General features: G+C 33.9%; 1 protein-coding gene across 4 annotated transcripts in view; it reads right to left on the bottom strand.

Moving 5' to 3' along the window:
- Pdgfc (platelet derived growth factor C) overlaps positions 1 to 17,864 on the bottom strand; it is a 221,227-nt gene extending 203,363 nt beyond the window's left edge. The window contains exons 1-2 of one of the 4 annotated variants that reach the window (XM_071614856.1): positions 17,831 to 17,864; positions 16,941 to 17,041 (exon numbers count right to left, since the gene is read on the bottom strand). In XM_071614856.1, the coding sequence (XP_071470957.1) occupies positions 16,941 to 17,021 (81 nt within the window). In that variant the 5' untranslated portion in view covers positions 17,022 to 17,041; positions 17,831 to 17,864. Of the gene's footprint in view, positions 1 to 14,193; positions 14,229 to 16,940; positions 17,042 to 17,830 lie in introns of those variants that run through there. The other 3 variants (XM_071614858.1, XM_071614859.1, XM_071614860.1) reach the window with 3 other exon arrangements.
- Between the last annotated feature and the right edge of the window lie 2,182 nt (positions 17,865 to 20,046).

The raw sequence follows: 20,046 nt of genomic DNA, 5'->3' as shown, positions 1-20,046 counted from the left end.
TGTTCTTGCTCTTCAGAAGCAAGAATTTGAATACACACATATAAACACACACATACACACACACACAAACACACACAACTGAAGTTATTTTAAGATTTTCCCAGAAACTTTTTCTTTTTTATAAATTTAGTTATACATGATGTTTTATATAACATTTTATACAACATTTTAGTTATACATAATCCTAAGACTTTTGAGTATTTTAGTGGTAGGTAATTGAGCATGAGTTCCTAACATTCAGAAAGCTTCATCAGATCTAAATGCCCATTGTGTCTCCAGAATGGATAACAGGCAACAACTTCATATACACATCAAAAAGACTGGACTAAGAGAAATCATTAATAAGCAAAGAAAATGCCACAGACAAATCATGACTGTGCTTGGGGTGTGGAAGAAAGCAAATAAATAAATAAATGAAGTAAGGACTCAGTCTTAAAATCATTGTCTTCTCTCCTACTTTCTGCAGCTATTGGGTCTGGAGAAACATAACCTGTTATCTCTGGGTATCTAGTATAGATCAGTATTCTGGTTTTCCAGCCTGGAAATAATAAAACACTTTTTCTTCTGGTGTCACATACCCTTACCTCTCAGCATAACTGCTAATCTAAGAAAAGGGTATCTGTTGTGGCAGATGAAAGACAAATTTTCTAAGGCCCTGCTTTTGAAGAAGCAGATACACTTTTTAATTCTGCCTTTTGGGGGAGAGGGGGAAGGGAGGTAGTTAAAAGTGTGTGGCCCAAAGTAATGAATGACAAGGAGTGGTCTTGAAGTGATTCTCTGTGGCCTTTCTCATTGAAGTAGAGCTGCCACTTCCATTTTAAAATTACAGTTGAGTATGCACAGATTTTCCCAAAAGTCTCAGAAATATTTGTCTGACTCAGAACTCAGAGAAAGTAAGTAGTCAGAAACTGCAACCCCCAAAAGGCAAGCCCTGGTAACCTTGGAACCAGCACAACAAAAGATCATTTCACTGAGAAATGAGAGATCAGAAACAGCCTGGCTTTACCACCAACAAACAGTACAGCCTTGATCTAGGGATCCTTTCTGCCCCTGAGTTTCTTTTTCTTCACATAGGAAATGTGTGCTGGATTCTGTCTGGAGTCTTACTGTTTTAGAATTTGTTGATTCTGTGAGCTGTGATAGGTAATGTTGGCAATAGTTTTTCAACTTCTTTGTGATTCCATGATAATAAATATTACTCAGTCTCAATTCAAGGATGTCCTCATTGTTGGCAAGAAAAATGATAAATGGGCACTTCTTCCTAAACTTGCCCAACCAAAGTAGTCCTGTTTTAACTGTTACTATGATGATTTAGAAAGAAATTCTCCAGATAAACAAAAAGAAGTGTGTGTGGGTGGTATTTGAAAATCACTGGCTAGGGCAAATATCAGGAATTTCATTGACTTCAAGGAAACTAAATAAACTATATATAGAATTCACATTTTAAATTTTAATATTTGATTGGTATGGTAAGAACCTCCAAAGAGGTAAACCATGGCCCAAGTGGAATGCCCAGGTAAAGAGAAACAGCTAGCAAACACAGCAGAGTTGTAAATAATAAGGAAATAATATTGTTAGCCAAGAACAAATGGCCAATCTCATACTGTTCTATAGAGTCACACCGGTGGAATGTGAAAAAATCTGGAGAGCAAGGAGCATCCCATAAAAATGTGGACAGCAACCCAACACTATGTTTGGCTATGTCTGAAAGTCAATATGATGTCATTTTTCTCTCCCTTGAAATCATTTGTAGGATATGAAGGCTGTTGTCTGCCTTGTGACAAATCATAGTAAAAAGGTCAAGTCACAACCACAGATCTTCCTTTCTCACATAGTGACCCTCCTATTTCAAAGGTCATGGGAGAAGGACCCTTTTACTTTGTGATCATTATTTCAAATGCAACCCTTTCCTTGGCTATTTGCCTTTGTAAAAGAGGCTGGATGGTCTCCATCCACTCTTTCATAGTAAATATTTAAAAAATGCTGTTGCACTATCTGCAGGTATTAAAATGTCACACTGTACCCCATAAATATGTACAATTACTATATGTTAATTAGATTTTTTTCAAATGAAATGAAAAATTTTGTGGGCAACAGAAAGGAAAATATGACTTCAATAACATCAAAAGTGCCCTGGATTGCTTTTGAAGTTCAGGATAGATCAAGAGATTTTTATCCCCTTTTCTATCACGATTATTAATTTTTGCTCCCCATAACATCTTTAGAATAATAAAAATGCCTGTTCTCTTCTTAGAACAGTCTTGGCAACATTTTTATGGCATCACTTTACTTTCTTAAAATTTATTTTTGTCAGCACAATTTACATGTATATTTCCCAAATCTTTCTGCTTTTGCATCTGCAGAATCTTCTTTCTACTGTCCTCTATGGAATGGAGGTGGGTGAAGGGGCATATTTTTCTCTTGCAGGCTGCTCAAAATGTTTTACAGTTAAACAAAAGCAAACCAAGGAAAACACAAAGGAGGGGATATAAATTTGTGTTCAAATTTATGTTTTGAAGCATTTATCATGTCCCAGGAACTGAAAATACATTAAGGTACATTTATTGTTTTTCATTTAATCTTCCCATTAGTACTTTGAGGAAGGTCATGATTTCCCCCATTTTACTGCAGAGAAACTGAAGCTGAATTAGGAGCATCCATTTTTCTAGAGTGACAGGATTAATGACAGGTAGAGTTAATGTTTGACTGCAGGTTCTCCTTGTCTACTCTGCTTTCAGATTGACAACCATTAGACCCTGAACTTTGGACAAAAACATTCTTACTTGAGCTTTCTTATGTTTCTCCTCTAACTTTTCTTCACAGTGACTGTCTTCCCCTGGGTTTAATTTGAAAAAGCTCCTACATGTTTAAGAACACTAATACAGCACCAGACAGCTACCTTTCTGGGATAGCCTAAATGAAATGTTTGAGGATGAATGTGGGCCATCTGAGGCAGAGGTGGTGACTAAGGCCTTGGTCAGCTAGTCTTGGGGATGAAGCCCACCCAAAGTGTGGGCTTGCATGAGTATCCTGTTTATCCAGGCCAACATTAGTCATCCAGCTAATGTCTTGGCCCAGGCCATCTGTGGACAATTATGACTCTATCTCCTTGTCTTTGAGGACAAAGGGAATAAATTATTGTTTGGCCATTCCTACTCATAATGGCTACTGAATTGAAGCATCAGGACTGGGAAGAAATACATTGTTTTCCAAGTTACCCCTTTGAAGAATCAATTTATGATTAGCTGTAGATGTCAGAGTCTAGGCCTCTCTGGCTTATGCAACTCCTACAGGTATCCCAGAAGTTTCTTTTGTTTTTTAAAATAATCAACAAGGAAACATTTTCTTTAATCTTCAATTAATTTAGCAAAAAAAAATTTTTTCCAGCTTTTTCTATATGTAAGTAGTAAACATCCTGTTTGCCCTATAATTCCCATAATTGCACATGGCTTTAGGATATATAATCCACCTTCACTAAAATTTACGTGTCATGAGATGATTTTTTTATTTTAATTTGTTTTATTGGTTCATAATAGTCATACATGACATTAAGATTTATTCTGACATAATTATAAATGCATGAAATATAACTTACTCAATAATTAAGTCCCTAGTACTTAAGCTTCCTTTCTTTCCCTGTTCCCTTTCCTCTACTGATCCTTCTATTTACTTACTTTTTTATTCTATTTTTTTTAAATTTCTTACATACATGACAATAGTGGAGTGCATTACATTTTTTTTAAACTAGTATCTTGTGGCTGCTCAGTCCGAGCTTTCTTAAGCTGTGTGGTGAGGCAAATTTGCATCTCCATTGATAACTTTACAAAGGTATTTTTAGATTAGATGGAAGTTATTCTAAGCAGGGATACTGCTACAGCTACTAACTTGGCGACTTGTTAAGCCCTCAGGCAAGCAAAAGTCTTCAATTGAAATTCTAATTCCACAGATAAACTCCCTCTGAGTCCTAGGGGGAATACGGAATACCCTGTGAAATGACCCCAGTGGTGCCATTTTCATAACACTGGACCTCACGTGGAAAAATTATCTTTTTTTCATAAATGGCTCTTAAAACACACATAAAACTAAATAGAAAAATATGATAATCAGCCACTTATTATTGCTACTATTATTCATATTTACTGAGGCAAATGATTTTACTATGGCTCTATAAAAAATGGTATTTTAAGAATTCAAAGCACTTTGTAATATCATGTTCTTTCCGCCTAGTGAGGTTTTTGCTTGAAGATTATTATCACTACATACAACCACATTCAGCATTCTCAATTCTGCTAATGGAAAAAAAAGATTCCTCAGAATCTATTTAGACTGGCATAAGAAATATCTATTGCCTGGTTTGGTGCCTATAGAAGCCCCCTCTTTCTTTAATATCTTGGAGAATGAGTGAAAATTGCCTTTTCTTTGTTGTTGTTGTAAACTGACAATTTGTAGTTGTATAGTTTTATGAAGTACAAGGCAATATTAGAATTTATGAATACTATGTGGAATAATTAAATCAAAATAGTTAATAGTCTATCATCTCAAATACTTAACATTTTTCATGCTAAAAAAATTTAAAGTTTATTGTCATAGCAATTTTGAAGAGTATGATTCTGCTATTAACTACATTCACCATTTTATACAAAAGAACTAAATATATACATATATATATATATATTTTTTTCCCCCACCTTTCTGAGAATTTATGCCCTTTGACCATGGTCTCCTTGATCCTTCTACCCCCAGCCTCTGTAACCACCACTCTATTCTCTGATTCTGTGAGTTAAAACATTTTAAATCTCTCTCACATGTAAATGAGAACATGTGGTATTCGTCTTTCCATGCCTGGTTTATTTCATTTAGCATAATATTCTCTAATTTTTTACATATTTTCACAAATCACAGAATTTCTATTTTTTGAGGCTAAATACTATTCTAGTATGCATACATACCATAATTTCTTTGTCCATTTATTTATTGATGGACTCTTAGGTTGATTCCACAACTGGGCAAATGTTGTGTGAATGTGTCAATACAAGCATCTCTTGGAAAAAAACTGACTTTAATTTTTTTTTTTGGGGGGGGGGCGGGTACCAGAGATTGAACTCAGGGGCACTCGACCACTGAGCCATGTTACCAGCCCTATTTTGTATTTTATTTAGAGACAGGTTCTCTCTGAGTTGCTGAGTGCCTTGCTAAGTTTGCTGAAGCTGGCTTTGAACTCAGGATCCTACTGCCTCAGCTCCCTGAGCCTCTGGAATTACAGGAGTGCATCATGCACCCAGCTGACTTCAATTTTTTTGTGTAAATTCTCATAGTGGGATTTAGCTTTTTGAGGAAAGAATTTCCTATTATGGCTATACTAATTTACATTTCCATCAAGATTGTACAAGTGTCCCCCTTTCTCTATCTCCTTGCCAATGCCTGTTATCTTTGGCCCTTTTAATAAGGCCATTTTTAGGGGTAAGATGATATCTCATTGGGGTTTCACTCTGCATTTCCCTAATGAAACTTAGCCACAGACCAGTTTTGTAACTTGTCCAAGGTCAAAGAGTTTGTAAGTAGTGATGCCTACTTGATTATGACTGATGATCCTGTTAATGTGTCATTGAATTTGGTTTGCTAGGATTGAAAACAGAATTTGAATTAAAACAACTGGCTACAGAAATGGTACTGTTAGCCATTTTTTATTGCCCCTATATCATCTAACACAGTGATAAACATATAGGGCCTCAAAAAACTTACTGAGTATTTATTTACACTAAACATTTGGTGTTTATTTTGTAACTCCGCACTATTCTAATCAGAAATATGTAACTTCAAATTCTATTGCCACCAACAAAACATAAATCATCCTGATTTTGTCTAATATCAAAGGGATGGCTCCACTAGCATACAAGAAATAGGCATTTTGGTCAATGAAAACGTCACAATAACTTGATTGAATACTCTTCAGTGGGTCTAGAATGAGAAATGAATCTTCTGAAACCATATGAAGGAAAAAGGATCTGGTGTTCTGTTCTTAGTAACAAAACCTTGCCATAAAATCACCATTAAAGTGTTGCCAGTTCTGACAACTTACGATGAAGTTCTATTCTAATACACTCCTGAAGGACAGCAGTAGGGAAAAAACTAAGTGCAATGACTTTCTATTTTCTGGTGAATGTGAGAATTTTAAGTCCAAGACACAGTTTTTGTTAATCACTAACTTTGAGGTGATCATGGATTTTATGCAAATAGCTAAGTATCCTATCAGGAGCTCTTGGGCCCAAGAAGTTACAATGCAAATAAAAATATATTATTGTGATGTCTAACCAGCTCCTCCCTATTTTCCAATCAATCTTCATTTGCTTTTTTTTTTCCACCCCAAATATAACTCCTGTCTTCTCATGTTTTTTGCTCCCTACACAAAGGCCTCGCAATTGCTCTCTGCAATTGTCTGCTCTTGCATTCCTCTAAACTGTCCTCTGATTGCCAGCTTGACCTAGTTAGATCAAGATACACTCCTGTATAGTTTTCAGGTCCTTTTTGCCTACAGGATCAAACCTGCACTATCCTAGCAAGGATCTGCTCTTCCTTACATGTCCAAGTTTTCCACTCTTTTTATGTCATTTCCTGATATAATGTAATTTATGTACTCATCCTTAGTGATTTTTGCTTCTTGTCTTATGCTCCTTTCATAATTTTATGTAACCAAACATGGAAATTATTCTCTTCTATTTTACCTTTATTTTAATCTTCTTCTCCCCAGCACTGAACACAGTGCTTTCATCAATTAATAATAACTAATTCTTCCTCTGTGCCAGCCACTGTTATAAGGACTTCCTGTATGTTTGGTTCTTTATGTTCAAAACAAACACACCAAAGAGATATGATAAAATCAAAATAAATGGTCCAGAGAGGTGACTAAGATACTAAGTGCTTAAAAAGAGAGCCCAAGCCCATGCAGGTGGTAAGTGGCAAAACTGGGATTTGAACTTGAGTAGGCTAATTCTAAAGTCCATGGACTTGACAATTCCATCACTAGACTTTATTTAATAAAGGATATTCACCACTATTTGTAGGCAGTGTAAACCACCAATCAAGGCCCAATCACTAAAGTCAGTGATTGCCAACTGAGGAAATGTGTGCCAGCCATCTAATATTTTCCACATTAGATTGACTGTAACTATGTATAGATAATAACAGAATCGACTTCAGAAATCTGTGGAAATCAAATAAAACAAAGCACATAAAGACTTGGTTATAATGCCATGCATACTTTAAACATGCAACATCTGTAATCAACTGTGTAATTCTATTTTCTTAACTCATCCCATCATCTCAAATGTGGAAAGTCAATAAAAACTTAAATATGGGCTGGGGTTGTGGCTCAGCAGTAGAGCGCTCACCTCGCATGTGCAAGGCCTGGGTTCGATCATCAGCACCACAAAAAAAATAAATAAATAAAAATAAGTAAGTAAATAAATAAATAAATAAAATAAAGGTATTATATACAACTACAACTAAAAAATAAATTAAAAAAATAAAAAGTTAAATATAGTATATAAAATATATAATATAATTATGTAAGGATATAGTTATAATATACTAATATAATAAAAACTATTACTTTAATAATATATGTAAGGTCTAGATTATGATTTCCAACCTAATATAATGCATCGGTGTCGATTTCATTACATTAGTTGAAGAATTGAAAACTGGGGACTTAATGAGCAAATTATAAGATAAAATTTTTGTATATCTTAATATTTCTGAAATTAAGTGGAAGACAGCTCAAGTAGTTGCTGAGCAACTCACCAGCTATTTCTCTTTTTTTCTTCCTCAAAAGCCTGTAGGTAATTCAACAGCTAATTTTATGATCAAGAGTTTCTTTAAATCAAGAGAATACTAAATACTATTTTTGACTAAAGAAACCTTTTCCTGTGTTGTCTCCTTTTTTTTCACCATCTCTAACTATAATACCTGGGTGAGTGTCTCTCATGTTTCTAAAAACTTTATAGGATAAATACTTAACCTTGCTGCCCAATATTAATGGTCTTATTTATGGTTTTATTGATTCATCCTCCTGATGATTATAAACTTCTGATGGCAGAAAGTTTGCTTTTCATTCATTTACTTATTTTTATCTGTTAACCATTCCTGCTTTGTGACCTCACTACTGTGTCTAATACTGTGTGGTGTTCCACATTTAATGCACACTTTAATAAATGTTTAATGAGATTAACAGAAGTATAAAGTTGCCAAACACAGATACACCTGTGCTGATTCTTCATGGAAGAAACAGGACAGTCAGCTACTTCTGATAGAATTAGGATGACTAGAGCCATGTGGAGTTCATTTTCTTGGTTGGCTGTCAGTCAAAGTCCAGGATCTAGTAAAAGGAAGCACTAAATTATAGAAAACAGCAGTAAACTGTACTGAATTCATATCTAAACCTTACGTGAAAATTATGCATGTAATTTTATTATTTGGTGAGCCAGAAAGAAGACTCGGTAGGCACTCTCCAAAGTGGAAGCAATGACATATGTGTCTTTATTTCAAACAGTATGCTAACATTCATTCAAATATTACAAGGCTGTTTCTAAGGCAAGAAAAATAGCCTGAATTCATAGTGTCTGACTGATTTAAATAGAGTTAATTCTTTTTGATAGAGACCTCTTACACAACAGGTGATTCATGAGTGCCTATATAATAACCAAGCTCTTTAATCCAAGATGCCATTATTTTAAGAAATAACATCTAAGAAAACATCTTCTTCATATAGTGATAATATGATATTAAATGCAATTGTTTTTGTTTTGAAATTTTTATGATACAGTTTAAATGTATATTTGTATGTGAATGTATACAGTTTTAAAATAATAACTACCAACTACTAATGCCTAAATGAAGAAATTGTAAGAGCCACCAAACTAAAACAGGACTTGAAGTGTTGTGGTTTAATGAATATCCATAACGAAAGTACACTAATTAAATAATAATTCACTTTACATTTCATGTGCTTTTAGAAATTTATTTAAAATTATAGATGTTAGCTCTCAATTAATACCTTGAAAGTGATGAAGCAAACATGAATTTTTCCCTGTCTAGTACCAGTCAATTGCTATAAAAACTGCATATACGCTGAGACCTTATTCTAAGAAATAATTAATAGCATAGTAATGGCAAACTGCCTTAATGAGCTCATATAAAATAAAAATACTTAAATGACTCTTCAAAGTCATAAATATTTATTCTACTTAGTGTCATATAAGCATACTATTTCTGGAGATATTTTCCTTATCAATCAATAGCTTTTACCTGATCAATTTTATGTGCAGAAATGGTTCATTTATAGCTAACATGGTAAGAGGTTTTCAACTACAACTCCTTTAAATGGCCATCATGCATTGATTGGGCAGAAAGTTTCATAGGAGAGAGGTAGCACATTTTTTTTTTGAAAGAGTTTTCACTTTTAATTTTATTTTCAAAGTTTTTAAAATATACCAATTAAAATATACAGGATATTAATTTAGTGCAGTAAACAAGGAAAAAGAAGGGATATTTTCTGATCCCCACTTTCCATACTGTAAAAGTAGAATTTACCTGCTTCATTTGAAGAGACTATCTATTTCCAACATTTCCAGATTCAATATCTAATTATTTTTTTTCTTTCTCCCTTCCTCCTCTCTCTCTAGATAGAAAGAAAAGTAGATAGATGAATGATAGAAAGATAGAGATGCAGAGATAAATATAGATAGATAAGTAGATTCATAAGGGTGCAGAAAGAGACATAGATACCAATATATTCTCATATTTATTCCTGAGGAGAGATAATTGTTAAAAACTATCCTAAGGTCCAGGCTTCAATGACATTTCTGCTGATTACACACGTCTCTAAAAAGATTAACACTGGTTAACAAACAAACAAAAGCTTATTCAGGAAGGAGGAAAAATAATGAGAAATCTAAGAACAAAGGATAGAAGGAAGTGCCCCCTTGGGAGGAAGATAAAGATCTTCTAGCCAAAAAAATCCATTTTTAGGGAGAGTGCTTGCCTAGCACATGTGAGGCACTGAGTTTGATAATTAGCATCACATAAAAGTAAACAAATAAAATAAAGGTATTGAGTCCAGCTACAACTAAAAAAAAGAAAGAAAAGAAAAAGGAAAAAAAAAAGCCATTTTTAAAGAAAAATCTATTAGTCTGATTATCTTTTAAGTGTTTAAGAATTTAGAGTTTTTTGTTGTTGCTTATCATTATTATTTAGTATAAATAAATAATTATTACAAAATGTGAGTGAGTGGCCAGTTTGTGTTTTGACCTGTGCTGGTGGTTCTGTAGAAACACACTGTTTGAAATCCGCAGAGCAGTGTAAAAGGATGGTGATTGATGGTGCTGGCTATTCTTCTATACATATGCAAATCATGTTTGCATTAATATTAATATTTTATACCTATGAAAAGAAATATTTACTTTATCATTACATAATAATAAGACAATGGATGTTAGTATCTGTAGATTAAAATATAAATTAAGAGCACTAAAGTTATTAAGACTTATGGTGTGCTACTCTGGATTTCTTCTTTGCCTTTCTCTAATATTGTGCTGTTATTCACATTGATAACACCAGGAGGCACATAGAGGAGACTCAGCATCTGTTACTATGGTGACCGGTAGGAATATTTTAAAAGGAGAGCAACTATCATGTATGCATAAATTTAAAATATCACTGTCCAACTACTTTAGAATTGTTGTGAAGTAGACATCACATTTAAAAACCATTTGAAGTTGCATATGTTCTGCTTTTCTTCTCAAGGAAAACACAACTAATTTCAACAATACAGACAAACTGAGTTTTTATGAATAGTAAATCACAACTTTTAGTTTTATTCATAAAAATGTTATATCATTATTAAGTATATAGGCTCTGGAGACAGCAAATCTTGCTCAAATTATTGCTTCTGCTGCTTATTTGACTTTTATTGTCATCTGGAACAAAAGGAGTCATAAAGAGGAACTAAAATAAATAATGCATATATTGGATTTGAGTATGCCAGCCAAAATCATTTTTAGAATGAGGGGACGGGGAATTAAATTTAATAAAGTAATTTATTTATTTAAAGTGTCATTATAAACCTCTTTAAAAGATATTTCAGATTGTGAATCATAATATTGTCTTGCTACAGATTTATTCTGAGACTGCACTCTATTATATACACTTTGGGTAGAGAAGAATGACTGAGAAAAACCAACCTCGTGAGGTATAATAAAAACAAAAGAGTATTGTCATAATAAAAAGAAAAAAGGAAAATGAAGCTGAGAAAACAGTATATTCTCAGAGGCCAGAGGTATGGAACACAGCTAATGGGGAGAGTCTAGTGGAAATAGAACAGATGCTGTGAGTCTAAAATGCTTTGAGCTTGGAAATGTGGAAGTTATAGGGGACCTTAGCAAAAGCAGTCCTAGTGATAATGTCATTCCAGAAGCCAGAATGGAATAAGTTGAAGAACAAATTGCTAATTATTTAAAATGAACATCATTGAATCATCATGTATACACAATTAAATGCAGGCATTTTAAGTGCAATGATTTCATGTGATGATACAGAGCATTTCTATCACTCCAAAAAGCTTCTTTGTGTCATTTCCTAACCTTCTCTTTACCCATTCCCAGGCAAACATGGACTTACTTTTGGTCACTGTAGATTAGTTTTCCTTGATAGGATTTTACTTAAGTAGAATCATGTTCTATTTGTTTATGGCTTCTGTTAAGTTTGTGTGCAGGTTCTGGAATTGATCATATTGCTGGATGTAGGGATTTATTACTTTTTATTGAAGAGATTTAGTCCCTTTTATTATTATTATATTATATTATGATATGTCTATTCACTCACCTAGTAATGGACATTTAGGTAGTTCCTATGGATTTGTTTTTACTATTATAAATAAAGCTGCTATGATTATTCATGTAAAACTCTTTGTGAAAATATAGGAATTCACTTATAATGGATAAATATTTTTGAGCAAAATCGTTAGGTTCCATACTAGGTGTATAGTTAACATTTTTTAAAGTTGTCAGTTTTGTTTTTTTAATGTGCTTGTGCCATTTCATTTTAAGAGAATTCTAGTTGCTTTATTATTAACATTGTCAATATTTTAAAGTTTAGGCATTCTAATGAATGTGTACTTATATCTTATTATAGTTTTCATTTGTTATTGCCCCAAAACTAATGTGTTTGTAATCTTTTTATGTTCTTGTTGGCTACTTATAACTCTTATGGGACATCTACACAAGTATTATGAAGTTTCTATTCAAGTATCATGAAGTATTTTTTATTAATTAAGGTAGGATGTAGTACAATCTGACTGACATCGTCATAATAGGAAATTTGGACCCATTGAGAAACACAAGAAACATGCACAGACAGAATGTTGACTGTGAAAAGACACAGAAAGCAGGATGCTATATGCAAGCTCAAGAAAGAGAACTCAAAAGAAACCAAATCTACTGATGCTTTAATCTTGTACTTCTAACTTTCAGACTGTAAGAAAATAGACCTCTCTTATTTAAGCCACACAGTCTGTAGTATTGGTATTTTGTTATGGCAGCCCCATTAAATTAACACAAGGTTTTTGCTCCCCTGTTGCTACTGGCTCTCTTCTAATTAAATTATAAGAATTTCCCATGTGTTCTCCTCTTTTGTCAAAAACACTATTTGTAAATATATCCTCCTGTTATGTGGTTAGGCTTTTTAGTTGCTTCATGGCCTCTTTCAAAAAAAATGTCTTTAATCCTGATAAAGTCCAGTGTATTATGTTTTTATTTCAAGGTTTCAAGTTTCATTTTGTCTTATCTAAGAAAACATTGCCTCCTCAGGATTGCAAGATTTTCTCCTTTGTTTTGTTCCTGAGGGTTTATAGTTTAACATTTTATATTTAGGTTTATAAACCATTTCAAGTTAACATTTATATAGTGGTGAGTGGTTAAAAAACATATTTTTACAATATAAATATTTATTTGTTCCAAAACCATTTGTGAAAAAGTTCTACTTTCCTCATTGAATTGCTTTGGAATCTATATTAGCAAACAATTGAACGTATTTGTGTGGGTCTATTCCTGAATTCTTTATTCAATACCCTGGATCTTTATTCTTTTTCCAATATAGTATGGTATTTTCAACTGCTGTAAATTTGAAATGAGACTTGAAATCGAGTCGTTCAGCTTCATTCTTTTTCCTTTTCAAATTGCTTTCATGACCCTAAATAATTTGCATCAGCTTATAAAATTCTACCCCTAAAATTTTGGATGAAATTTCTATTAAAATTACTTTAAATCTACAGATAAGCAAAGGAAAAATTGACATTATAATAGTCTTGAGTCTTATGGTTCATGAGCACATTGTGGTCCTCCATTTATTTTAGTCTTTAGTTGCTTTAAACAATGTTTATAGTTTTCACTGTGAAATTTGCACTGAAATAGTTTTATTTTTTTGCCATTATAAATGAAATAGTATGTTTTATCCAGTTGTGTGTACCTAGTCAACTTAAATATCAATTTTTTGTGCATTGAATTTTTTTCACCTAAAAATTTTGTTTACTAATTCTACTAGTTCTTTGTAGATTCCTTATGATTTCCTATATACATAATCATGTCATCTTGTTAAGAATTGAGTAATCCTCCCAAAATATGCTTGAAATCTTAGCACATATTCACATCTGTGAAGGTGATCTGATTTGAAAATGGAGTCTTTGTGGATTTAATCTAGATAAAACAGGTTATTAGTGTGGGTCTTAATCCAATGCAACTGGTGCCTTTATAGGAAGATGATCTTGTGAAGACATGGACACACAAAAATATCAAATGAAGATGGAGACTGTACTTTCACAGCTACAAGCCAAGCAATGTCAAAGATTGCTAGCCACCACCAGAGACTGCCTGTGTTTCCTCCTATACATCTTGTTCTTGCTCATATTCCTATAAGCTAATAATTTTCTTCTCCCTGATTAATGTCCCTCTATATATTAAGTCACAACTCAGGTATCATCTCCCTTTGGAAACTGTCTAGATACCCTCTTATTGAGTTAGCAACTCTTCCCAGTGTTTCCACAAGAGTTTATCACCATCTACATTTTGTTAGACAGCTTTCCATTGTTGTAATAAACTACCTGAGAAAATCAACTTATAAAGGCAAAGGTTTATCTGGACTCACAGTTTGGTGGGTTTCAGTCCATGACGAGTTGGTCTTATAGCTTTGGGCCTGTGTTGATGACGCATTTCATGGCAGCAAGCTTGTGATAGAAGATGCTGCTTACCTCTTGGCCAGGATTCAAAGAAGAAAGAAAAGCACTGGGGTCCCAATACACTCCTCAGAACATGCCCACTGTGACGTAAGACCTTCTACCAGCCCTAACTTCAAAAACCTCCAACAGCTCCCAACAGCACCACCCTGGTGATCACACATTTAGCACCTGGGCCTTTTGGGGACATTTGAGAACCGAACTTAGCAACATCATTTCACTTACTACACTGTTTATAATTATCTACTATTATCCACCCCAACTCCCTAAATTCTTGAATTACTCATTATATTTTAAAGGCAGGCACATGGTAGATGCTCACTCAATATTTGCTAAAAGAATGAATAAATGTACGTATGATCAAAATGTACAAATAAGAAATGTTTTAAAAAGGGGAACCCCAAAATATATTTGAGCAATGTCCACTTTATTAGTATAAGTATGGATACCCTAAAGGCCTTTTAAAATCAAAAAAGCTCTTTTGACTAGATGTTTTCTGAAATCAAATTAGCCATGTTAACTTACGGATGTAGTTGTAGTATAAGCATAAATTAGATTATTATTATATCATTAAACTACTGGAAGGTAATTATTTAAGGTACAACATGAAGTAAGTATGAAAATTGGAGTTACCCCATTTTATTGCTATTTTCATCCCCAGAGAGCCAATGCAAAAATTGCTAAGAATATTTTTGATCAAATAAGGATATTTTTTTCCACAAATGTTAGGCTCCACTAATATGAAGAAGAGAAGATAAAAACAGATTTAAAATTTGTTTTCTTGGAAACTCATGGCATCAAGTCAAATGTTAAGAGGGACAATCTTATGAATCCATCCATAATCTGATTCTAGATAAGAAATGTATATCACTAAGCCACTATGTTCCCTGTGACTAGATTCACAGCAATGTAGGAAAAAAATTAGAAAAAATATTTAAAAAATTTAAAATAATAAACAAGTTTTACCTTAAATATTTACTAATATTTCCATAAAACCTAAAAATCTTTTCTTCTTTAGTCTTTTTAAAGAATTATTATTGCTCAAAGGCATACATTAAATCAATAATCATTAGAATGCACTGTTTGTATTTTTAAGGCATTAGTAATAAATTCTTTTCCATATCTTCCTCTTCTCATTAATACAAAAAACAAGTATTATATATATCACAAGTATATATCACATAAAACCAAAAGAATGAAACTTAATGTTTACTTTATGTATGTTGCCAAATTGTGGTTTTATAAAAATAAAAAAAAAAAAAGTATTGATGTAATTTAGCCACTAGGGGGATCACTTTTCTGAAAAGATTATAAGGTAATCATTAAACAAGCAATAATGAATACCTACTATGTGGTAACCTAAAACTTAAATGGAGAGATGTGTTTAATTTCCTGTGTGTTGACAATGTAGTGAGGAAGCACTTTTGAGAGCTAAATTTTTATAATAAATCTAAAACTTCCATAAAAGAGAAGTATAAACAACCCCAGAATTCCAGATAAAGAAAGTTCTTCCATGTATCTGATCAAATAAATACTGAGATCAAAATATGTATTTTTGCCAAGAAGTGTTAGAAAATTGATACTTTTTTTTTTTTTGCTATAAGAATCCAATTCTTAATTCTTAAATTTAGTTTCAAAATACAATGTGTCCTGCAGAAAACATTAACATCACCCATTGACTAAGTGTCATCAAGTAGCTAATGAATGCCACACATATGCTGGGTGTTAAGGATCAATCAATAAATAAAGTCTCTGCTCTTACAGAGGCCCCTGCAGCAGGAGCAAAGGGCAGGCCTGTATGCACCTCACTCTAGCACAATGTGCCAAGCGCTAGGCAAGAAAAAGTGGTAGCATTTGAAGAACAGAAAAAGGAGCCTCACCAGATTGGGGTGCAGGGATGGCATATCCAGAATCACGTATTTCTAAGGAAAGATATCAAGAATTTATAGGAGATACTCAGATAAATCTGAAGGGAAAGAAATTTCTAATCAGAAATATATAAATAATCAATCATGTATTAAAATCTGGAGCAAAAGTGAGAATGGCTTATAGGGGCCCTTGAAACAAAGATAAGCAGTATTACAGTATTATCAGCTCTTGGGGACTGAAGAAAAGGAGAGGTCAACATGAAGGCCAGAGAGGTACCAATGTTGGCAAGCCTAGTGTAGGGTTGGGGATTTCATAATGGGGGGCCAGGGGTAAGATGAGTGACTTGATTCCAAGGTTGTTTTAGAGCAGCACCTCCAGATGTAGGCTAAAGACTGAACTAGAGACGGCCAAAGGCATTTTGAACATTTTTAGAATATAGAGATAAATGTTTGAGAAGATGTGCTAAACCTGTTTTCAACAGCACACAATTTATACACGTATCAAAACTGCATTGCATCTCATTAACATCTACAATTTTTATTTTTATGTGTCAGTTAATTATTTTTTTTAAAAAGGGAAGAAGTGGATATTTTGGCCCATATAAAATCCATAAGATAGCCAGAGATTGTAGAATGGCTTTGTTTCTTTCCACATGGTCTATAGCTCAGTTTCCAGACAGAGAACTCCATTCCAAAGATGTCTGTCATAGCAGTTGCTTTTAGGCCCTCCCTGTCAATCTGTTTTCCATCCATCCCTCAGTCCTGAATCCCTTAATAGCAGAAGTCCTCACCATTGCCCATTCCTCCCTCTGTTCCACAGGATTTTCCAAGGGCAGAGGTGGGTGATTGAGGACCAAGAGCTTCAAAATCATGGAACCTCAAGATGGACTACCTAAAAGAAAATCAAATTCTAAGTTTAACCGCCTTCCTCAATGTAAGCTTCCAGTAGTATGCTACACAAATGTCTCTCTCATTCACCAACTTCAATTTATTTTTTTAGATATCCTTTTTATGATATTGATATTTCTTCCCATTCTCTTGTTTCATTCAGGCTGGGAGTGAATAGAAAAAGGGGAGTCATTGGTGAAGGATATGGTCAAGAAGGAGAAAAAACTCTCCAGTAAAACAAAATGTTCTCAGATAACCACTACCCCAAATTGATTACATTTCCTATTTCTATAGGAAAAGAGAGAAAACTTAAATATCCTACTAGGCCATGAAAACAAGAATATTTTCAACAAATTAAATCTGTGAACTCTGTGTTCACTGAATGATATGAATTTCAGATCGCAATGTGGGACATTTTGTCATCAGCTCCATATCTAACTGTGAAAAGTGATCTTATGCTTGGATAGGAAAGTTTGCTGTGACAACTGAGGCAGATTAATAAAATTAGCTGTACTTACTGAGGAGCGAGCTGAAAACAACCTTTTTTCCTCACCACAACTCTATAAACCTGCTTCTTAGGCTCCACTTTTCTGTGTTTGCCCAATAAATTGGACAGAGGCCACAACCTTCCAGTGCCTTTTGGATATTGGTATAGTCTTATTTGGGGTTATTAAACTATTGCACCAATCCAGTGTCATAATTCCTGTCTTTCATAGCTTCTCCCCATCCCAGTTTAGACCCTACCCATACATTCTGCAATTCTGTATGTGGGGCAGTAGACTGTCTCACTCACCATGCTGCCTCTGGTTCCCCTAGGAGGAGGAGAGGGTGGAGAAATGAGAGGGAAAGGACATGGTATTAAGGCACTGTGCTCCTGCAATATGGAATATGGGCCTTATGTCATGGCATAGGTCCAAATAACATTTCTCTCGGATTAGACTTGGGAACTCTTTACTCTCATCGCCACCCACTCTCCCCCCTCTAACATTGTACTATTTCCTAACTCAAGCAATGAATTTTTTTGGCTAAGAGTTTCCTTGCAAATGCCACTCAACTCTTGCCCCAGCGGAATTCACAGAGGAGCAGTTGCTGGTGTAGCGTTCTTTCTCCATGACTCACACCTGGCTGTCTTCCAGGCTATTACCTCTGGCTTTGGGAAATATTACACTTCTCTTGTCCACCAATTTTTTTTTTTTTTTTTAAAGATTGGCCACTCCCTGGGCAACTGCAATCTTTGATCTGATTGTCAAGAAATTCAATACTGGACTGACTCTTTCACAGAGGAATCAATCACCAGGGTCTCAACCAACCATTTCCCACTAAAATCCAGAGATCACACACTCCCAACTGCTTTGTCACTGTGTTCAGAGAGAAGGCCTGAGTTTCTGCAGCTGACCCGGCACCCAGCTGGGTGCAGAGATATATTTCTATGCTTCTGGCAAGCTGACAAGCACCCCATTCTCTATAAGTGACTGTCTTAAATCATTCACTTCAAGGGTTCTTATCTTGCCTTGTCTTCAACTTTGGAGCCTGGGCCAAAACTCAGAATGCCTGAGACAAAAGGAAGCGTATTGCCTTAACATCCTCCTACAAAACAGACAAATTACATAACTTCAAGAGAGTATGTCAGGTTGGCTCTCATGCTCATGAAATTCCAGTTCAAAACCAAATTGAATAATAAAATTGGTTTTCTGCATGGAATTCTCCATAGAATATCTGATCCAATTCCATAGACAATAATTTCATCAAGAGCAAAAGAATTCTCCATAACAATCCTTGAATTTTCTTAAAACTGACAAACCAAACCATTCCCATAATTCTAATTATTGGAAAATTTGGACTTTAACTGAGTAAAAGTTTACCTACATGCAAATTTCACCCAATTTTCAAATGTATCCTCTGAAAGTTCATAACTTGACCTGAACTTGGTTAGATTCTCTGAAAGGGTCAAAATCTAATTGGAGTTTCTGAAAAATCAGAGCAAAATCAGAGTCATAAAACCCACTTTGGGATTTGTTGTGTTTTTTGTTTTTTAATTTAATTTAGCTTCATTAAACTAAATCTCCTCCCCCCAATTTCCCAATTATATGGCACTTTTTGAGATTTCCTTAATATTTTTGGGACCCTCTTTTTTGTTTTCTAGTTTTTCTAATGTACTGCTTGTATGATGGTCATAAGAGTTACTTAGTTATGTTTTTAAATTTTCTTTTGATTGGCATAATGATTATGATGAATACTTAGGAGGTACAATGTGATGTTTTAATATAGTTATACTTTCTGTAATATTCAAATTAGGATAATTAGCATATTTATCACCTTAAACATTTATCATGTCTTTGTGGGAAAATATTCAAAGTTCTCCCTTTCATTTTGAAATACACAATATATTATTTTTGATAATAGTCACTTACTATGCAGAACACCAGAACTTACTTCTAAATGAGATATGCTCATTGAGTAACTTCTCCCCATCCCCTATCTCCTATACTCTTTCCAGTTTCTGGAAACTACCAGTGTACTCTCAATTTGTATGAGATGAACTTTTCTAAAATTCCACATATAAGTGAGATTATATGATATCTGACTTTTTGTGCCTGGTTCATTTCACTTAACATAATTTCCTCTAATTCCATCTGTATTGTCCAAAATGCCAGACTTTACTCATCTTCATGGATGGATACTATTCCACAATATTATATAAAATATAAATATATACAACATACATAATATATACAACACTTTTATTATGCAATCATCTGCTGGTAGATACTTTGTTGTGTTCCCAAAATGTCTAACAACACTAGGTAAAACAAGACATGAGGTTCATACTTGTGACAAGTTAATTTTCACATTCTAAAATCATATATAAAAATGGGTATATAGTGGGATTATAGCTCTGTGATAGAGCACTTGCCTAGTATGCTAGAAACCCTGGCTATGATTCCCAGCAGTGGCAAAAACAAAAACAAACAAAAAATGAACATTTGTTAAAGATTTCATTAAACTTAG

The sequence above is a fragment of the Marmota flaviventris genome, chromosome 7 (assembly GCF_047511675.1).
Source record: "Marmota flaviventris isolate mMarFla1 chromosome 7, mMarFla1.hap1, whole genome shotgun sequence".
In the NCBI taxonomy this organism is placed as follows: Eukaryota; Metazoa; Chordata; class Mammalia; order Rodentia; family Sciuridae; genus Marmota; species Marmota flaviventris.
This window is presented reverse-complemented; position numbering and strand designations above follow the sequence as displayed.